Below are 23,735 nucleotides of genomic sequence, written 5' to 3' on the forward strand. Positions count from 1 at the left end.
AACTCCTTAGTTATTTGACCATTAGTTTTCAAAAAAAACCATACCCTTGAATCACAAAAAAAGCTGAAAGAAATCTTTCTCCTATGTTGCTCTGCAAGAATTATGTTACTAAAAATATGCTTTATTTCTGCCTCTCGTGGACCATCCAGCTAACGATGTGTGTTTCACATAGTGAAATACACTGTGTGTGTGTGTGTGCGCGTGTTTTTGGATAAAGTATCTTTTTAACAGTAATATGATGAGATAGCAATCTGTCATTGACAAGAAAAGTATTGGTTTATGCATATTATACTTCATTACATCTAGTATTCTTTTTATCTACCTCTATTTTTTTTTTTTTTTTTTATTCACAGTAGTAGTAGTAGTGGCATGTGATGCAAGAAAGCATCTGTATGAGCTTATGCAGCATCAGCCCAAAAAAAAAAAAAAAAAAATCACATCATTCCCTCCAAATGCCTGTCCAGTTCCTCCTTAAATTCATTCAACCAATCAACTTCCACAATGACAGATGGAAGTTTGTTCCAGCAATTAACCACCCGCTGGCTAAAGGCAAATTTCCGCACATCTATTCTACATCTGTTTTTTCTTAATTTGAATTTATGCCCCCTTAGGTTCGTAATCTGAACAAGTGGAAGGATCCCATCAGAATTCAGTGTGCTCAACCCATTCAAGGCCTTATACATCTCAATCAGATCACTGTGCAGGTGCCTAGTCTCCAGCCACTGCAATTTGCAGAACTTAAGCCTCTCTTGGTAAGGGAATCCCTTCATTCCCCCTCACCAATCTTGTTGCCCTTCTTTGTGCACGCTTAAGTAAATCTACATCCTTCCTAAAATGAGGCCTCCACACCTGTACACAGTACTCAAGGCGTGGCCTGACCATTGCCTTATACAGAGGGATAATCACTTCCTTTTCCCTGCTAGCAAAATTCCTATATATCATTGACAAAACCACATGACCTGCCCTGGCAGCCTGTCTGTATTGCTCAGAAAACTTCATATCTGTCTGCACAATTACTCCTAGGTCTTTTTCATTTTCTACCACCTTAAGTGTAGTACCACACGGTTGGTACGTTTCTCTGGGGTTACTTCTACCCATATGTAGTACTTTGCATTTGTCAAGGTTAAACTTCAGTTGCCACTTCTTAGCCCATCTGCCCAAATTATCTAGATCCTGTTGCAGTAGCACACTGCCAGTACTGTCATTTAACAACCCTGCCAACTTTTGTATCATCTGCAAACTTCGACATTAAGCCTGATATACCTTCATCAATATCATTGATAAATATACAAAACAACAGTGGACCCAACACCGAACCCTGTGGGACACCACTAATAACATTAGTCCACGAAGAGCAGCACCCATTGATTACCACCCTCTGTCTTCTCCCACTTAACCATCCTTTTATCCATTGTAGCACCTTACCCTTAATACCATTCTGCTCCAATTTGTACAGAAGTCTTCCTTGCGCAACTGAGTCAAAAGCTTTCCTGAAATCCAAATATATGATATCAAAATTATTTTTTGCATCCAGTTCCATTCTAACCACATCAAAATATCCTATCAAATTTGTCAGACAAGACTTTCCCTTAACAAACCCATGCTGTGTCTGAATTATTGCTGCAGTCTTGTCTAGTTGATCCTGCAATGCATCTTTAACCAGTGACTCCATTATTTTACCCGGAACAGAAGTTAAACTAACTGGTCTGTAATTACTCGTGTCACCCTTCGATCCCCCCTTTGTGAATTGGGGATACATTTGCACATCTCCAGTCCGTGGGAACCTCCCCTGAGTCCAAGGATGCTCTCATAATTATGGCTAAGGATTTGCTTAGTTGCTTTGCCACCTCCTTTAATATAACTGGATAGTTCCCATCCACCACAGGTGCTTTTCTTATGTTTAACTTCAACAATTTCTCCTCCACTTTGCTCTCAGCTATTACAAAATCATTAAGTATCCTGCTACAATTTGATAACCTTCTGCCATTTTCAAACCTTAATAATTCCTCATGTGTGAATGTAGATGCAAAATACTCATTCAGTTTGTTTGCTCTCTGAGCAGGATCATCAACAGTCGAACCATCGATGTCAAGTGGACCAATCAGATTCATCCCCTTCCTTTTAGAGTTTATATAAGTAAAGAAATCCTTGCTGTTTTTCTTAGCATCTTTTGCCAAGGATTTCTCGTAATCTGCCTTCGCCTGCCTAACCTCCTTTGTGACCTGATTACAGACTAGCTTATATCTGCCATAGGCTTCTGAGTTGCTTGATAAATTATATGCTTCCCATGCATTTTTCTTCTGTGTTACGAGTCTCATTAGTTCATTTGATAACCAGTTAGGCCTAAACTAGATATAAGCTAGTCTGTAATCAGGTCACAAAGGAGGTTCGGCAGGCGAAGGCGGATTACGAGAAATCTTTGGCAAAAGATGCTAAGAAAAACAGCAAGGATTTCTTTACTTATATAAACTCTAAAAGGAAGGGGATGAATATGATTGGTCCACTTGACATCGATGGTTCCACTGTTGATGATCCTGCTCAGATAGCAAACAAACTGAATGAGTATTTTGCATCTACATTCACACATGAGGAATTATTACAGTTTGAAAATGGAAGAAGGTTATCAAATTGTAGCAGTGTGCTTAATGATTTTGTAATAACTGAGAGCAAAGTGGAGGAGAAATTGTTGAAGTTAAACATAAGAAAGGCACCTGGGGTGGATGGGATCTATCCAGTTATTTTAAAGGAGGCGGCAAAGCAACTAAGCAAACCCTTAGCCATAATTATGAGAGCATCCTTGGACTCAGGGGAGGTTCCCACAGACTGGAGATGTGCAAATGTGTCCCCATTCACAAAGGTGGATCGAAGGGTGACACGAGTAATTACAGACCAGTTAGTTTAACTTCTGTTCCGGGTAAAATAATGGAGTCCCTGGTTAAAGATGCATTGCAGGATCATCTGGACAAGACTGCAGCAATAATTCAGACACAGCATGGGTTTGCTAAGGGAAAGTCTTGTCTGACAAATTTGATTGGTTATTATGATGTGGTCACAAAGGAACCGGATGCAAAAAATAATTTTGATATCATATACTTGGATTTCAGGAAAGCTTTTGACACTATTGCGCATGGAAGACTACTGTACAAATTGGAGCAGAATGGTATTAAGGGTAAGTTGCTACAATGGATAAAAGGATGGTTAAGTGGGAGAAGACAGAGGGTGGTAATCAATGGGTGCTGCTCTTCGTGGACTAATGTTATTAGTGGAGTCCCACAGGGTTCGGTGTTGGGTCCACTGTTGTTTTGTGTATTTATCAATGATATTGATGAAGGTATATCAGGCTTAATGTCGAAGTTTGCAGATGACACAAAGGTTGGCAGGGTTGTTAATGACAGTAATGGCAGTGTGCTACTGCAACAGGATCTAGATAATTTGGGCAGATGGGCTAAGAAGTGGCAACTGACGTTTAACCTTGACAAATGCAAAGTACTGCATATGGGTAGAAGTAACCCCAGAGAAACGTACCAACTGTGTGGTACTACACTTAAGGTGGTAGAAAATGAAAAAGATCTGGGAGTAATTGTGCAGTCAGATACGAAGTTTTCTGAGCAATGCAGACAGGCTGCTAGGGCAGGTCATGGGGTTTTGTCAATGATATATAGGAATTTTGCTAGCAGGGAAAAGGAGGTGATTGTCCCTCTGTATAAGGCAATGGTCAGGCCACGCCTTGAGTACTGTGTACAGGTGTGGAGGCCTCATTTTAGGAAGGATGTAGATTTACTTAAGCGTGCACAAAGAAGGGCAACAAGATTGGTGAGGGGGAATGAAGGGATCCCCTTACCAAGAGAGGCTTAAGTTCTGCAAATTGCAGTGGCTGGAGACTTAGGCACCTGCGCGGTGATCTCATTGAGGTCTATAAGGCCTTGAATGGGTTGAGCACGCTGAATTCTGATGGGATCCTTCCACTTGTTCAGATTACGAACCTACGGGGACATAAGTTCAAATTAAGAAAGGACAGATGTAGAATAGATGTGCGGAAATTTGCCTTTAGCCAGCGGGTGGTTAATTGCTGGAACAAACTTCCATCTGTCGTTGTGGAAGTTGATAGGTTAAATAAATTTAAGGAGGAACTGGACAGGCATTTGGAGGGAATGGTGTGTTTTTTTTTTTGGCTGATGCTGCATAAGCTCATACATTTGCTTTCTTGCATCACGTGCCACTACTACTACTACTAAACCTTGAATGCTTCCCACTTAAAATTTACTGTTGGTAACATCGTCAATTTATCCCACTGTACAGAATTTAAAAAGCTTTCTGAGACCACTGTACTCACCTTTACGGAAGCAAAAACCGTTTCCTTTACCCCTGATGGTAATTATATCCCACATCAGTATGCTGTGATCACTGCTGATAACCAGATCAAGAGTATTACTCTCTGGTTGCCTCTCGAACATGCTGCTGCAGAAAACAATCATCCAATAAATCCACAAAAGTCTGACTAGTGTGTCAGTGCCCAACCCACAAGTTCCAGTCAATATCAGGGAAGTTAAAATCGCTCATTATAAGACATTCTGATTTACTGGCCAACTCTATTTCTCTGTATAATTGTTCATTGTACTGATTCGAGTCATTAGCCCTATAACACACTCCTACTCTTATTTTTGCTTTCGCAGTGCTTATGTCACACCAAACTGACTCAACAGTGCACTGTTCATCTATATCAACTGGGTGCACTTCTTTTGATTTTATGTTTTTCTTAATTAACAGCATAACACCTCCTCCCTTTCTATCCTGTCTATCCTTTCTGTACACATTGTACTCCCCAAATTCTAGTTCTGCATTCCTTATATCTGTGTGACACCACGTCTCTGCTATCCCAACAATATCCGCCTTTGATGTCTTGACCAACACTTCAAATTCATCATATTTATTTACTATACTTCTAGCATTGGTATACATGCTCCTATTCCTATTCCCCCTAACACATCCCATATACCCACTTATTTCAGGTCACTGCCATCCATCCCTGAAACCCCCAACACCCCTCGCTCCAGGCAGCTACTTATTCTAATAGAAGTTGTGCAAGAATCACCTTCACCTCTGTCTACGGCTACTGTTAAACTATTAGTCCTTGTATCCCCCCAAGCTAGCAGTTTTCCGACCCACCTAACACTGCCTTGATAGCATCAGCAAATATTCTTGCACCCTTTCTATTTACGTGTATCCCATCCCTGTAGAAGCAGTCTCTCCTGTTAACAAGTACAGACCAGGCAGAATTGATCGACAAGGCTCTCATCATATACTCCCTCCCATCGTGTCTGGGCAGAATTGCAGACACTTTCAAATTCAACCCTAATTCTTGGCTTTTGTTCAACAGTGACCTGTACTTGTTAAGTAATTCTGCTGGTCTCCTCTTAATATCTTTAGTGTCAATGTGTACAACTGTATCACCTTTTGTACCCTTAAAAGATGATATCCGCTTTACAACGTCATCAGCCTTTGCCCCTGGCAGACATACCCTGGTCCTGTTCCACCTATCCTTTTTACAAAGCATGTTACCCATCACCAACAAGTACTAGTTCCTGTGGGACCAGTGCATTCTGCCTTGGGGTTTGCCGCTGTGTTGCATGATGACGAAGTTCAAGCTCTGGCGTTGATGTGGGCAGCTGAGAGCTTGATGAGCCCATTTAATTAAATTAGTTAAATGTCAGTACAACAATGGCAGGTGATATTCTTTTTAAAACTTTACTTGATGTGGAAGCGACAGCTTTATTGCAAATAACATGCATTGATGTCTATCTGCTTTGGTTGGTAGCCATTTTAGTTTCGATTCTTAAGTATGCTTACAATGCAGGTACTCGATTCACATTGTGGATTTTACATAGGAACAGAACCGACTAATTAGTACAGGCAACCCCCCGTATAACATGGTAGTTCTGCAACACGGTTTCGCTCTAACACGATTGATAAATTGCAGCAATCCTCGCAAAACATGGTACTTATATAACACGGTTTGAGAATTTGCAGGAAATCTCACATAATATGGCATTTTTTGAGCTTTTGTGCTGGAAAAACCCTACTATTATTTTAGATGTCATTTTCAACATTTCCATTCCTTTTTGTGAATCCCTGCTGTTAACTTGCTAGTCGTTATCGCCTCGTGATATTTTTCTAAAGAACATTTCTGGAGGGCACTACCATAAAACAATAAAAACAATTTGCAGTCTCTGGTTTATTGGTCTTTTCTGTTAGTGTAATCAATTATAAACAGGTAGTAAATTCGATCTTCTTGCATTTGCTATAGTACCAGTAGCTGGAATTCTGTGGGTTTTTCACGTTATTATGGTGAAATGTGTTTCCCCTTCCATGAAATATTCAATCATATAAAGAACATAAATAAATTTTCAGAAACTTATTACTCTGTATCTCACTTGTGTGCATCGTGTTCTTTATTATTAATTGCTTATCATTTTTCTTCTTCTTCAAGAAGAGTATATCCATTTGCAATGGGTTTCCTCACCCCAAAAGTTATTTTTTGGTAGGAATTTTTTCCTGCCATAAAGTGTGGTTCAAGGTGTTTTGGTCATTTAAACCTCGGGCTGTCGTGCACTCCTGTACTCCATCCATCCATGTCCTCCTTGGTCTTCCTCTTCTCCTTCCAGGAGGTATCCATTCCAGCATATCATATTTACTGTTTTAAATTTTACAACCAAAGGAAAAAAAAGTCAGTGAACAGAAATATCAATTAGTTAGTATGTACATATTACAGTATGTATTAATTAAGCTGTGTACATAAAATAAATTTATTTTTATTTTGATAACTGGAAAATATTTTTCCAATTTTCACGTATCATTTAATTTTTATAATTGGTAAGGTAATAAAGTTAAATTTGTGCTTTATATCTTTAAAGCGGGGTCAGCTGTATTTTGTTGGGAGATCCCTGGGTGCCCTGTGCTATTGAACTTGTGATTGTTTGAGACCATAAAAAATTGTGACTTCGCAACGTGCAGTCTTTTAAAGAGAGCAGAAGGTACACGAAATCTAGATGCTGCAGAAGAGATTGTGCTTAGCAGTGATGAAAGGCGCCTCCGTAGCCAGGTGAGAAGGAGCAGCAGTGCGTAGCACACGCTTCTTGATTAGACCGGGGTTCGAGCCCATCACCACCAAATACGGAGGATGCGGAAAGGTCAGGGGAATGACCACCGCATATCCCGGAGCAATATGGCCTTAGTTGCTAATGCTCCTAAAAAAAATCAAATAACAATAACAATAAATAGCAGTGATGAAGAGGAAGAAAATTAAATGAATGTACATTATCTGACATATAAGTATCACAGTTTGTAAGGTACGATGTTTGTTCAGTTATTACTATTTAAGTTACTACTATTATAAAAATAAAGTTAAAATATTAAGTTATCACTACTATAAAAATTAAGTTTCCAATAGTTATTAAAATAATGGTGTATTTTTGTTAGCTTCTGGAACGTAACCCCCCTTTTTGTACTGGTTCTTAGTCCTGCATAACACAGTTTCGCATTACATGAGATTTTGTAGGAACCAAACTACCATGTTATACGAGGGTCACCAGTGTATAAAAAGATTATACAGTATTTTTTTTTTTTTTTTTAATAGTACACAGTAGTATGATTAATTTCCTTTGCTTTTAACAAGTTTTATCTTTCATATTACTTCATAACACTTGTAATAACACTTGAAACTGCTAGCTAATGCACAGACTAAAAGGCTAAAAGTAGCTGCAGGCAGAGGTGATGGTGATTATTGCACTACTTCTATTAGAATAAGCAGCGTCCTGAAGCAAGGGGTGCTGGAGATTTCAGGGACTGGTGGCAGTCATCGTGAAACAGGTGGGTATATGGGATGTGTTAGGGTGAATAAGAATAGGTGCATGTATACCAATGCGAGAAGTATAGTAAATAATTTTGATGAATTTTAAGTGTTGGGCAAGACATCAGAGGCGGATATTGTTGGGATATCAGAAACGTGGTGTCACACAGATATTAGGAATGCAGAATTGGAATTTGAGGAGTACAATGTGTACAGAAAGGATAGGAAGGGAGGAAGTGTTATGCTGTTAAGTAAAACATGAAATTAAAAGAAGTGCATCCAGTTGATATAGATGAACAGTGCACTGTTGAGTCAGTTTGGTGTGACTTAAGCACTGCGAAAGCAAAAATAAGAGTAGGAGTGTGTTATAGGCCTAATGAGTACAATGAACAATTGTACAGAGAAATAGTGGGCTAGTAAATCAGAATGTCTTATAATGGGAGATTTTAACTTCCCAGATATTGACTGGAACTTGTGGATTGGTCACTCGCACACTAGTAAGACTTTTGTGGATTTATTGGATGATTGTTTTCTGCAGCAGCATGTTTGAGGGGCAAACAGAGAGGGTAATTACTCTTGATCTGGTTATCAGCAGTGACCATTCGTGTATTAAGAATTTGCAGATAAAGGAACCACTAGGTGGCAGTGATCACAGTGTACTGATGTGGGATTTACTTAAAGATATAATTACCATCAGGGGTAAAGGAAAGGGTTTTTGCTTCCATAAAGGTGAGTACAGTGGGATCAATTGATGATGTTACCAACAGCAAATTCTAAGTGGGAAGCATTCAAGGAATTAATCGTGGAAGCTACTAAAAGTTTCATACCTATTAAGAAATATTGTTCAAGGTTTAGGCCTAAATGGTTATCAAATGAACTAATGGGACACGTGACAGAGAAGAAAAATGCATGGGATGCATATAAATTATCAGGCGACACAGAAGCCTATGGCAGATATAAGCTAGTCTGTAATCAAGTCTCAAAGGAGGTTAGGCAGGCGAAGGCAGATTATGAGAAAGCTTGGGCAAAGGATGCAAAGAAAAATGCAATATTTTTTTACTTATATAAATTCTAGAACGAAGGGGATCAATCAGATTGTTCCACTTGATATTGATGGTTCAACTGTTGATGATCCTACTCAAGTAGCTAGCAAACTGAATGAGTATTTTGCATCTATATTTACACACGAGGAGTTATTCAGGGAGGGGAATGCCAGAGGTGTATTAAACTTGGGCAGTGAGCTAAATGATTTTGTAATAACTGAGAGCAAAGTGGAGCAGAAACTGTTGAAGATAAACATAAGAAAGGCACCTGGTTATCTGATCTATGCAGCTATATTAAAGGTGGCAGCAAAGGAAGTAAGCAATCCCTTATCCATAATTTAGAGAGCTTCCCATGTACTGGAGATGTGCAAATGTGACCCCGATTCACAAAGGAGGACAAGGGTGACACAAGTAATTACAGAAATGTTAGTTTAGTTTCTGTTTCGGGGAAATTAATGGAGACACCAGTCAACGAAGCACTGCAGGATCATCTAGACAAGACTTTAGTTGTAGTTCAAACACAGTATAGGTTTGTTAAGGGGAAGTCTTGTCTGACAAATTTGATTGGATACTATGATGTGGTTACGAAGAAACTAGATGCAAAAAATTATTTTGATATCATATACTTGGATCTCGGGAAAGGTTTTGACATTGTTGCACATGAAAGACTGCTGTACAAATTGGAGCAGTGTGTCCTTGGGGAAAAACTGCTGCTATGGATAAATAATGTAATAAGATAAAGTAATGATTGAGTGGGAAAAGACAGTGGTAATCAATGGACACTGCTCTTCATGGACTAATGTTATTGTCATTGTAATGTCAACTTCGGTTCATTGTTGTTTTCTGTATTTATTAATGATATTGATGAAGGTATATCAGACTTAAAGTCTAAGTTTGCAGACGATACGAAGGTTGGCGGGGTTGTTAATGACAGTACACTACTGGAACAGGATCTGGAAAAGTTGAGCAAATGGGCTGAGAAGTGGCAACAGAAGTTTACCATTGACAAATTTAAAGTACTACATATGGGTAGAATTAACTGCAGAGTAAAGTATAACTTGTATGATACTACACACAGGGTGGTAGAGAATGAGAAGGACCTGGGAGTAATTGTGCAGTCAGATATGAAGTTTTCTGAGCAGTGCAGATGGTCTGCAAGAGTAGCTCATGGTGTCTTGTCAATGATATGCAGGTATAAGAAGGTGATTATCCGCTTGTATAATGTCACACCTTGAATACTATATAAAGAGGTCTGGAGGCCTCATTTTCGGAAGGATGTAGAGCTGCTGGAACGAGTACAAAGAAGGGCAACAAAATTAGTGAATGGAACAAAGTTTTGCTCTTATAAAGAAAGGCTTAATGTTATGGAAATTACCGTGTCTGGAGACTAGGCATCTGCAAGGTGATCTGATTGAGGTGTATAAGGCCTTGAATGGTTTGAGTAAGCTGATGGGATTCGACCTCCTGCCCAGATTAATCACCTGTGGAAAGACAGTTTTCGAATAGATATGCGGAAATGTGCCTTTAGCCAACGGGTGATTTCTGGAACAAACTTCCATCTGTTGTGGAAGTGGACAGTTTAAATAAATTCAAGGCAGAAATGGACAAACATTTGGAGCAAATGGAGGGGTGAAATGGGAAAGGTATTTTTTTTTTTTTTTTTTTGGCGATGCTAATATTAATAGAGTATTTGCATACTCTTTTATTAATCTTCCCCCCCCCCCACCCAGATGCAATCTTTCGCTGTTTCTGCAAGTTAGTAAAAAAAAATATACAGTCCATTCCGATTATTTGGGACACATCGGGACTAGTGCATTTTGACCCGATTAAGTGATTGCCCCAATTATCAGAAGTTTCACGTAAATAGTAAAAAATACAATGTACCCCCCCCCCCCTTTTTACAATTGGTTCATTGTACAATCAAATCAAGTTACGACGAACTCAACATAGTAAAGTACCGTTCACTATACGATGTGCAGTAAGCGCCGGTCATTGTGATCACGTTTGTGAATTGAATTTTAATTCTATTACACAGCGATTCTAATTAGCGAAAATAGGAGGAATATTATCCACAGGCTATAAAAGCAAAGATATATATTAAGCACAAATTTACCCTTTATTACCTTGCCAATTAAAAAATTAAATGATACGTGGAAATCGGAATAATTAATACGTACTGTAATATGTACATACGAACTAGTTGACATTTCTGTTCACTGATTTGTGGGCAGAAGGGAGGTTAAAGTTTAAAACAGTAAAAAGATAAACAATCAATAACAAAGAACACAGCACACACAAATTGCAAGTAACACAATATGCGCAAGTGAGAACCGAGTAACGAGTTACAAAGCTTTAAAAATAGGAATGAAGAGAAGATCTGAAAATTAATTTTTTTATATGATTGAAGATTTCATGGAAGTGTAAACACATTTCACCATAATAACTCACAGAATTCCAGCTGTCGGTATTATCGCAAATTCAGTAAGATTGAGTTTACTGTCCGTTTATGATAGATTTGACTAAAAGAAAAACCCAATAAACAGGTGACTGCTAATTGTTTTATGGTTGTGACCTCCAGAATTTCGACCGAACCACGTGGTACCGTCGGAAACAATCGTAGGGTAATCTCCAGTGCTGCAGTCTCTTGCCCCGATTAAACGGCATGCTGTCCCAATTAAGCGAAGTAAACCCTGGCTATTTTCTCGATTGGTTTCTGTTTTTTAAGATTTGCCCCAATAAACGGCTGCCCCGATTAACCGGTGGCCCAAATAACCGGAATCCACTATATATATATATATATATATTTCTTTACATGTTCAAGTTTTAGAGCCTTGTGTGAGAATTATTTAACTTTTCCATTGTTCAATGTACATGAGATGTGACTTTACCAAAGTTGACTCATAGCAAATATACAATACTGTAAGTTAAAGAGGACACCATAAAAGATTCTTTGCAAATTAAAGACATATTAGTTGTAGAAGTGGTTTCAGGATTTACCTGCACCATATCTCCATATAGGGACATTTACTCAAATTGTTTTGTCTATACATGAGTGTAAATTGTTCAGTTTCTAATTATGCACCTTTAGTAAGAGGGATCCTTTATTAATTTTTAAATAAATTATTGATGTCAATAATTTAAATTTTTTAATTGTTGACATCAATACTGCAGAAGAATACTTGCCTAGTGTGAGAATTATTTAACTTTTCCATTGTTCAATGTACATGAGATTTGACTTTATCAAAGTTGACTCATAGTAAATATACAATACTGTAAGTGAAAGAGAACAATAAAAGATTTGTGGTAAACTTTAAAGGCAAATCAAAGAAATATTAGTTGTAGAAGCAGTCACTTTGATTTGTGACTGCTCTTGATTTAACTTTATTACTGCATAGCAGATTGGATTATGGCTTTTAAAAGCAATTTTAATCTTATAACTTTAAAAAGAACAGTTTCCCAATATCTTAAAACTTTTTGACAGTAATGATTGGCTAGATTACATTAGTTCTTTATGAATCACTTTACTGAATGTGATTTTGCTTCATATAGATAGACACAATAAAGTTTTTATCTTACTTTCAGGCACTTCTACAGCCTCTAAAAGCACTTTGTGGATTTCAGTTAGCACACGGAGCTGTTACTCACTGCAGTAAGGAATTTCTAATAAAAAATGGTCTTCAAAGGAAAAATAATAAATTTTCTACATTCCACCACAGAGAATATTTACTTTAAAATGTTTTACATTTTCATGACTCAACTGGCTGAAACTGAAGAAATATTTTCTCACATGAGAAATATATTTTTGTCTGTTGTTGCAGCACAAAGTTACCGAAAGTGCACTCAATTGTTTGTGATCATCCCTTGTATTAAAGAGATTTTTATTGTAAATTTGTGCATTTTAAGACCTTAATGATATTTATATTAGATTTGCAATCAATTATAAGCTATAAAAATTTATAAATTTTATAGTTTTAAAATAATTTAGATGAGTTTGAATGAAGTAAAAAACTTGATTCCATGGACAAGACATCAAAAAGTAATTACACAATCATAACATGAAACGGTGCCTGGTGGAAGGCTACTGCAAATAAAATACAGCATTGTTCTATTAGGCTGTGTTATGGAGAAAAACAGCTGGCAGTATTCATGTCACATCTGCATATATAGCAGAGGGACAGGAACCATAAACAAGCCATAAAATAATAATTGGACCCATTCATTCAGTTGACCTTTGGACACATCTGAAGGAATTGGTATGTTGCATACCAGTTAAAAAGCATGAAGAAACCAGTGGCCAAAGTACACACTGCCATCACTATCATACATCCTGATATGTTGTGTGGAGGCAAGTATATATCTTGATATTCTGAGACTTATTACATAATGCAAGGTGGCCATTTTGAATACCTGCTCCTGTAAGTGTGATTAGGTGAAAGCACTACTGCACAAATATTAACCTATGGAAATTAACTTATGTATGCTGTTTAATTATCTCAAATTTCTCATTATTATTATTATTGTTCTATACATCGTTCATGGTTCCTTTCTCCTCTCTCTTATATATGCTTATAACAGATGTTATCATTAATATAATATTGTCAGCCATTTCACTTCACAGGGCCTCACAAAACAGCATGCTATTTATTCTCTTCACAAAAGTCTTTCACCAGGAATCAATTCACGTGATTATGCACAATTTTTGATACCTTGGTATAGGCTATGAAGACTATATTCAAAATTAGTATAGTTTTTATATATAGTGTATATAATAAGTGTTAAAAATTAACATATCCAATTCATTGCACATTTTTCATTCCTTGTTATTTTTATTCTGAGGTAAATGATTTCTCAGAAATAGTATTTTTTTATAATTATGTTTATTACATTGCTACTTTAACAACCTCTCCATTGAAATGTTATGCACAATATTGGGAATTATATAAATAATTGTTATATGAAACTGATGCCACAACATAAGATAACTTTGTTACATTAGCCATTACCATTTGAGCCAATTACTTCATAGGAAAGAAAAGCTTTCAAAATTGTAAAAAAAAAGTTATTACAGAACTGGTTTTTAAAGTTGTGGCTTTTTTTTATGCTGACAAAGCACAGTTTCAGTTTTTAATTCTGTTATAAATTTAAATAAATTAATTTAAGGATTTCTGATTACAATTCATTTTTAAATGTTTTCAATTTTTAATTATTTAAAAATACAGGTGTCTTTCCATTAGTGAAACAGATAGATTCTTCAAAAGTCTTTCATTAAGCGTAAGCTCTGTTTTCCCAGTTGTTTCCATAATACAATTTGAGACACATTCTGTTACCCAAAAACATAACTGGGAAAGGTGTGGTTATTTTTTTCAAAATAACAACAGAAGAATAAAATTATTAAACAAATATATATGCACACACATTTTTGTGTTATGTTATATATTTAATATAACATTTAGTATTAGCAATGGCCGCATGGTGCAAGGAAGCTTATGCTGCACCAGCCAAAAAAAAATTCATAAATAAGAGAAAAGGAAATGGATAACTAGTGTTTCCCTCCTCCCATAGGTAATTATCCAGCTGACCTTTGAATTTCCCCAAACTGTCAGTCTCTACCACCATATAGGTAACTTATTCCAGTAATTTATAACTTGCTGACTAAAATAAAACTTCCTGCAATCAGTCTAAACATCTCGCCCCGTAACTTGAAATTATGGCCCCTAGTTCTGGAATCATTTATAACCATGAAAATTTCATTCTCATTCATTTTGCTTATGCCTGTCAGAGCCTTAAACAGCTCAATCAAGTCTCCTCTAAGGTGCCTAGTTTCCAAGCTCTGCAACGCGCATATTCGAAGCTTTTCCTCATATGGACACCCTTTTGGTGATCTCACCAGGCAAGTTACCTGTCTCTGGACCCTTTCAAGAAGCACAATGTCTTCCTTTAGGTGCAGTCTCCATACCTGAACACAGTATTCCAAGTGTGTTCTTAACATATAGCCAATAATTTGATGAAAAATATTAGTGTAAAAAGTTTCACCGTTAAACTATTTTATATGAATAATGAAACAGTATAGTTGTTTGTATGATATCATAATTAATATACAAATTATGGGCTTGGGCCGGTGCATATGTAACTTCAATGTTAAAACCATAATGGGACCTACAATATAAAATGTAGAGTACAGCCATCCATTGCAATTCGTGGTTTTACTTATTCACAGCTCTATTTTATAAGCATAAAATGTCAATGTTAATGCACCTTTACCTACAGTTGCAACAAAGTGTAGGTCTGACTATTGTTGATCCAGTGTGAAATTGTCAATATGCATTTATAGCAGGAGTGCAAATCTATTTCATTTTTACCATTTGATAGCATAAGTTTTTTTTTTTTTTTTTTTGTTTTTTTTTAGCCCGCAAAGGCTGGTTCAGAAATTTAAAAAAACCTTTAAACCTCCACAATGTGAAGTTTGTGGGTGAATCTGCTGACACAGATTCACCCACAAACTTATGATTGCAGAAAGTTTTCCAGACAGATTGAAAAAGCTAATTATGGATAAAATATATCTACTCACCCTAGTGTTTAATGAAGATGAAAGTGGAAGTTTTTGGAAGAGAATGACTTCCAGTACTTGCCTATCAAAAAATGAAAAATCTACACACCTGGATTTAAGGATGCCAAGTACAAGCTTACTCTCTTCTTTTGTGGTAACACAAACAGCCACATTATCAAACCGATGGTTGTTTACAAATCATTGAATCCACAAGTATTAAAGAGGAAGAATAAACAACAGCTCCCAATCTACTGGAAAGCAAATCAAAAGGCCTGGATAACAGCTTCCCTTAAAGAATGATTCCATGATTGCTTTCTACATGAAGTAAAATTTTACTTAGTTTCAAAATCATTGCCATTTAAAGTTTTTCTTAGAATTGATAATGCTCTGGGACATCCGGAGAATCTAATGTTTGAACATCCAGTCACTGAAATTTTATTCTTGCCACAAAATACAACACCACTTTTCTGACTGCTAGATCAAGGTGTGATTGCAACTTTTAAAAGTTAATATGTCAGGAAAAACATTCACTGGCTTGCTAACTAAAATGGAGAAGGATTCAAGCTAAACTAAAAAATTAATGTAGTTGGAAAAATTATAACATTGCTGATTGCCTGATCAACATAAAGGAATTTAAGAGGTAAAGGAATCTACCATTAATGGATGTTGGTGGAAATTATGGACAGAAGTGGTAATGGTTGATTAATCTCCAATATGAGATTAATATTTTTAATCTTTGTTGATTATTAATGAGATGCAGAGATTGTAACGATTGCATCGCAAAAGGAATAGAAGGTGAAGGATTTGAAGGCAGACATTCAGAAACTAATTGAGGCTCATGCTAAAGAGCTCACCATAGAAGAGTTGGATGAAATGGTGGCAATGTTCAGTGAGAAGAAAAAAGGAAGTTGAAGTGTTTGAGATTGTTAGACAGGAATTTAACATCAAATCATTACATGAAATTTTCAACTATCTAAACATTCTGATAGTGTTTGAATTAGATCCAAATATGGGAGAGGAGCAGCAAGTTTAAGATCACTTGCTTGCACCTTATAAAGAAGTTCACAGAGAACTTGAAAAGAAAAAGAAACAATTATCCATCAAAAGATCCTTAGTCTCTTCAACACCAAGAACTAGTAACCAATAGAATGCTTAGTTGATCATCATGTCTTCATTGACAATTCCAATAAATTATATTTGACTTTAAAAAAAAAAAAATTTATTAGAAACCACATATATTTAGATATTTCACTATACATAAAGACTCAATTTTAGTCTAGTTTTCCTAAGAGGAAAACTAGACTAGACTAAACTAGGAAAAATATGAAATCTTAGTTTTCCTAGATTTCATATTTTAAAACCATATCCCTGGTTTAATATGCATGCAGAACCTTGTTTTTTGCAGTTTCTATATTCACAACGTTCCTTGGGAATCAAATCCCTGTGAATAGCGATCGATTGCTGTATTTGAAAGAATATACATATGAATTATTAGTAATAGATGCATATGATGCAAGAAGGCAAACTTATAAATGATCAGCCAAAAAAAAAAAAAAAAAAACTTTCCAGTGCCATCTATCCAAATCCCCCCAATAATTTGTTTGGTTCTAACTTGAATTTATTCAAACTACCCACAACAACAGATTGAAGTTTGTTCCAACAGTCAAATCACCTGCTGTATGAACGCAAACCTCTGTACATCTATTCTGCAACCATCCTTCCTCAATTTGAATTTATGTCAATTCAATTCAGGGACAAAATCTGAAAACAGAAAGAATGCCATCAGCATTGAGTTTTTTCAATCCATTCACAGCTTAAACACCTGAATCAGATTAAGGAACCTAGCCTCCAGACATTGCAATTTGCAGAACTGAAGTCTTTCTTGGTAAGACCAAAATGTTGTTCCCTTCACCAATCTTGTTGCCCTTCTATGCACCCATTCCAGCAGATCTAGAGCTTTCTAAAATGAGGTCACCAGACCTGTATGCAGTATTAAAACTGTAACCTAACCATTGCCTTGTATAATGGAATAATCACCTCCTTATCCCTGCTAGCAAAATCCCATGTGATGTCCTGGCATGTCTACATTGCTCCCCATACAATTGTCCCCATGGTCTTTTTCATCTTCCTCTAACCTAAGTGTAGTATCTCACAGTTGGTATGTTAATCTGAAATTACTGCTACCCATATGCAGTATTTTACATTTCTCAATGTCAATTTCCATTTCTCAGCCCATCTGTCTACTTTTTCTAGATCTTGCTGCAATAGCTTACCTAATTACTGTTATTAACCACCCCACCTTGGTATCATCTGCAAACTTAGATATTAAGTCTGATATACCATCATCAATAAATAGAAAAAAAACAACAATGGGCTAGCTCCTCTTGGATTAACATTAATCCATATAGAACAGTATCCATTAATAACCACTCTGTCTTCTAACACTCAACCATCCCTTTATCCATTGCCATAACTTTCCTTTAATGCCACATTGCTCTAATTTGTAAAGCAGACTTTTATATTCAACAGTAGCAAAAGCTTTCCTAAAATCCAAGTATATGATATCAAAATTATTTTTTGCATCCAGTTCCTTTGTTACTGCATCATAGTATCCAATTAGATTGCTCAGATAAGTTTCACTCTTAAGAAATCCATATTGTGACTGCAATATAATTGTATTCCTGTCTAGATGGTCCTGCATTATTTCTTTAACTAGACTCCATTATTTTCCCAGGAACAGAAGTTCCTGGGAAAATAATGGAACCAATAGGCTGCAATTACTCATGTCACCTTTTGGACCCCCCCCCCTAGTTTTAAGAATTGGGGTATATTCACACATCTCCAATCCATAGAGACCTCCGCCATATTATGGCTTAATTCCTCTGCTGCCTCCCTTAATATAACTGGAATATAATAATCCCAGGCGCCATTTTATATTACTTTCAACAGTTCCTCTCAGTTATCACAAAATCATTTAACTCTGTTAGATACTGATGAACTTCTGATGTATGACTAGGTGCAAAATACCTGTTCAGTTTGTCAGCAACCTGAGCAGGATCATCAGTAGTTAAGCCACTGACATTAAATGGACTAATGTGATTCAGTCACTTCCTTCTACTGTTAATATAAATAAAGTATTGCAGCTTTTCTATGCATTCTTTGCCAGAGACTTCTCATAATCAGCTTTGGCTTGTTTAACCTCTTTGGTGACATGATTCCAGACTAGTTTATATTTAGCATATGCTTCTGTATCATCTACCTGATAATTTACACATATGCATCCCACGCATTTTTCTTCTCTTCAACATCTCAGTAGTTTATCTGACATCCATTTAGGTCTAGGCCTTGAACTGTGCTTCTACATTTCCTTCTCTGAATGTTTCCTCTTTTAGAATATGCTGTTGATAACATCATCAGATGGTCCCATTGTATAGAATTTAAAAACTGCCTAAGACCACTGCAGTCACCCTTACAAAAGCAAAGGCCCTTCCCTTGACAGTAATTATGTCTTTAAGTAAATCCCACATCAGTACACTGTGATCACTGCCATCAGAGATTCTTTTACCTGCAGATTTTTATGCATGAAGAATCACTGCTAATAATGAGATCAAAAGTACTATTGCTAGTATGTGAGGTTGACAACCCACAAGTTACGGTCAATATCTAAAAAGTTAAAATCCCCCATTATAAGACATTCTGAATTATTAACCTACTATTTCTCTGAATAGTTGTTTATTATACTTATCACAGTCATTAGGCCTATAATACACATCTACTCTTTATTTTTTTTCCCCCAACTGCTTTTGTAAATTGACTCAGTATTACACTGGCCACCTATTTTAACTGGATGAACTGCCTCAAATTTCATGTTTCTTACTTAAGAGCATAACCTCTCCTCTGTACACAATGTACCCTTCATATTCTGTATTGCCTGTGTCTGAGTGATGTAGAATTTGATTGTCTCCAACATCCCCATAATCTCTGAATTTCGTGATTTAATCAGTACTTCAAATGTATTTATTATGCTCCTAGCATTAGTGTATATGCAATATACATGCACCTGTTCTTACTCTTAGTTACTCTAACACAGCCCATGTGTTTACTTGTTCCATAGTGACCAGTTGTTTATTATACTCAAGCAAGGCCTGAAATCGCCACAACCTTGCTTTCCAAGCTGCTGCATGTTCAAATAGAAGTAGTGCAAGAATCATTTTCACTTCTGCTTGTACCTTTGGTTAATCTTAGCTGTCAGTTTTCCAACCCACCTAACACTTCCTCGATTACATCAGTGAATATTCTTGCATCTTTTCTATTTAAGTGTATCCCATCCCTGTAAAAACAGCCTCTCCAGTGCTGAATTGATTGACAAGGCTCTCAATATGTGCTCTCTTTCACTCCTATTGCAACTCAGCAGAATTGCCGATATTTTTCAGTTTCAGTCTTAACTTGCAAATTTTTCTAAACACTGCTCCGTACTTGTTAATCTACTACTCTTAATATCATTTGTGCCAATGTGTACAAATATACCTTCATGCCCTTAAAAGATGATATCTGTGCTATGTCATCTACTTTTGTCCCTGGCAGACATTGGTCTAATTAGTAAAGGATAGAGAAAATCTGAAAGAAATAAACATTTGCAAAACTTAGGAAAATAAAGTAGTACATGCAAGTATAAAATAATGTTTTAAAATGCATAGGATTGTACACTGGTGTTAAAAGAAAGTGCATCACAACTTAAAATTGTAAATGTCATCCAAATAACATAAGTATATGGCAATATTTCTTACAGATTGCATCAGATAAGGTTGACACACATAGGTGATGATGCAATATTGTATCAGCTGTTACTTTCAGCTATATAAGCATGCTTTGCAAGAGTTGCAGTCATTCCTTGCTTGTATCACAATGGCGAGTTTCGTGCAGTTCAAGCCACAAAGAAAGAGTGCTATTGTTGCTTTATGTGAGGAAGGATGTTCTTCCTGTCATATTGCTTATAGAATGCCTTGTAATCAGTTGACAGTGAGTAGATTTCTTTCCAAACTCAAGAATAGTGGTTCTGCTGATAGGAAAAAGGAACCAGATGCAAACGAGTCTCTATGCCAAAATAGTACTGCATTTTGAAGCGCTTATGCCTTAAAAACTGTAAAGCTTCTTCGTCTGAACTGAAAAGAGAATGGGAAGAACATACAGGAGTGGCAGCAAGTGCAGTAATAGTCAGAAGATGCCTCTTCAAAAATGGACTTGTAGCCCGTTGTCCTAAGAAGAAGCCCTTCCTTACACAAAAAATGAAAAAGGCCCAATTAATTTGGTGTAAGGAGCATGTCAAATGGATCCCTGAGCAGTGGAAGTCCAGTTATTTTCTCGGATGAGAAGAAATTCAACCTGCATGGCTCTGATGGAAGACAAACAATTCTTTGTAGACGTGATGAAGAATATCATCCATACTGTATGGTGTCTACAGTGAAAGTCCCTACCAACCAAATGATATGGGGGTGCATTTCATTTCACGGATTAGGTCACCTGTAGTTTATAAAAGGTTCTGTAAATGCCCATGGATACCTGGCTATACTGGAAAGCAAATTGTTGCCAACCTTTAGAGACCATTTCAACCTGCCAAGTAACTGCATCCTTCAGGACGACTCTGCTCCTTTTCATCAGACTTTAGCTTCATTTCTGCATTAGAGGTTCAACAGTAATGTGTTTACATTTGTTACAGGTGAAAAAATGGTTGGAAGAACAGTCCATTACAACTCTTAGCTGTGCAGAAATTTTCCTTCAACCAAGAGGATAGTTGATTATTGGAAGAGACTTTCATTTAGTGTTGTAGAAGTGCATAGTTTGTATATAAATTCAATCAACAAACAACTGGAGAAACTGTTACATAGGATGGGTAGGTAACATAGGATTTTTTTTTTTTTTTTCCCTGCTTATATGTTTGCTTTCTTGCATCATTTCCAGTTGGATGAGAATGATAAAGTCTTTTTGTTTTGGAAATGAGTTCAACCATGAACTTTAATGCAATATGGTTTTTGCACCCATTGAAGCAAAGGATAGGACAAGGAATACTTCGCAACTGAGTTGTCATGATTGCAATACCAGGGTATCTGCCCACCCACTGATGAGGAGCCAATAAGCTCTGAAACGGTGCTGTATGGGTGATAGTATCCGCTGAGAATAAGTAACAATAGTCTTCTCCTGTAGTGAAGCGTTACTTATTCGAGGTAGTGCAATATCATGGCAACTCGTTGTGAAGGTATTCACAATATGAGATATATTTAATGATACCAATTTATGGCTACTTACAGAAGTGATGCAATTGCACGAACTTGTACGTCAGCTTTTTTTTTTTTTTTTTTCCCCCCAGTTTTTTTGATATAAAGAAATAATTAAAAATTGTGCATTTCATAACGTTATCCATTATTTAAACATTATAATAGATATAAGTATTCAGAAAAAAACACCTTTTTTTCCCTTTTCTTTTCTTCTATTGTGTCAGTCATGTTATCTGTTATTTAACCCATACTCCATTTCCGTCACTGGGTGTGACGGACAAAAAATTTTAAATACTATTGAAAAGCAAACCCAAAAGTAAAGAATTGAAGTGATACTGATCCCCTTTGTAGGTATATCATAGTTTATTATTATTATTAATATCTTTTTATTTTGACAAAGAAACCACCACAGAATGGCTAAGGCCCATGATAGCGCTATATACATTCTAGGGTACAGGGTATAATAGACACAATGGGTTACATATATTACATGTGCAGGTTCATCCCAAGTTAATTGTTGGCTGAAACTAAAAAGCTGTAATTTTCCCTACCTTATAAATTTTTAGTGGTACTGTTTTTGAATTTTTATTTATCATTTTCCAAAAGTTACAGGTGCAGCCCCATCACGCTTGTACTTTTAACTCATAGTAATGCTAATGTGGGAAACTAATTGCTACTAATGATACAAAGCTTAGAATTGTGTATTTGTTTCTAATTCAAGCTATTTATAAAACTCTCCCATGTGATTTAACCAGTATTAATAGTTTCAGTCAAACATTTTTGAAAGATTTCATTATCTAAAATATTTCTTATTTCTTAAGCACAAAGAGAGAGAGAGAGAGAGAGAGAGAGAGAGAGAGAGCTTATTATTCAAAATTTGAAAATGAAAGTGAATAGAAGTGTCTAATATATGCATATTTTTTAAAAAAATTTAAATACTATTTATACATAATAAAAGCAGACATATGCACACTTTTCTTAAATTTTGACTGTGTTTTTTAAACTGGAAAATTGGCAGAGGCTAACTGCTTCATCTTTGTTTTATGTCTATAATGTTTTTTTTTTTTTAATTTAACAGAATTAATTTTTTTGTTTAAAACTAAAAAAAAATGCAAACGGCAAATATTGCTATCTATTAAGAAAAGATGAAATATTGGTATACTCCAAGCAGAATTAAAAAACCCTATAATTTTTTTCCAGAAATTGAAAAGGTTTACACTTGTCAGGTGTAGTGCTGCCATTTTTGTTCTAATTAGAGAAGTGGGGGTTACCAGTACTGCAGGTTTAACATATATTTACACATTAAGAACATTTACATCAACACTTAATGAATGCATTGTTACCATTCCATAGCTTACCAAACATTTTTCTTAAAGGAAGAATTTTTGAGGTTGTGATATTAGAAGCACAGTTTTATTCTGTTGCAGTTCACTTTGGTATTCTGTCATAGTCCACATCTACTTGGAGTATATTCTGCAAGATGGTCTCAGGCACAGCATGGCATCTCTCCTTAATCTATCCTACTTCTTTAAGATCTCTTTCTGGTATGTTGCATCCTCACATTTTTTCAGCCTCTATCTGCACCGAGTTAAACATATTTATTTTATTTTCTGGGAAGAATCTTTAAAGTTGACCAGGATTGTTCACAATTGTGCAAAGTGGGGATTTGATCAACCATTCGATCTAGCTGTGGTACAAGGTTTAGCAACATCTTCCACAGCTGGAAGATCTACCGATGAGCATTTGTGCAAGAGCACATATATTCTTATTGATTAGCCATTGCATCCAAGGGTATACAGTGGTGAAACTATAAATTCTGGGTTCCCCAACTCCTCAGTTATTCATTATATTCCTCACAATCATTTGTCCTATAAAATACTCCTGCTCTTATTTTTGTTTTCCCAGTGCTTATATCACATCAAACTGACTCAACATTACACTTACCACCCACATCAACCAGGTGCAGTGCCTTGGATTCTATGTTATTTTTAACCAAGGGCATAGGTCATCCCCCCCCCCATACACAC

General features: G+C 36.3%; 1 protein-coding gene across 1 annotated transcript in view; it reads left to right on the forward strand.

Moving 5' to 3' along the window:
• The window catches only part of Dtwd2 (DTW domain containing 2), a 176,833-nt gene that overhangs the window by 150,837 nt on the left and 2,261 nt on the right, over positions 1-23,735 (forward strand). Inside the window, exon 7 of the mRNA XM_090377223.1 lies at positions 12,472-12,538. Within this exon, the coding sequence (XP_090233349.1) occupies positions 12,472-12,538 (67 nt within the window). The remainder of the gene's footprint in view (positions 1-12,471; positions 12,539-23,735) is intronic.

Source organism: Mastigoproctus giganteus, chromosome 7 (genome assembly GCF_048544385.1).
Source record: "Mastigoproctus giganteus isolate SK-2022 chromosome 7, ASM4854438v1, whole genome shotgun sequence".
Classification (NCBI taxonomy): Eukaryota; Metazoa; Arthropoda; class Arachnida; order Uropygi; family Thelyphonidae; genus Mastigoproctus; species Mastigoproctus giganteus.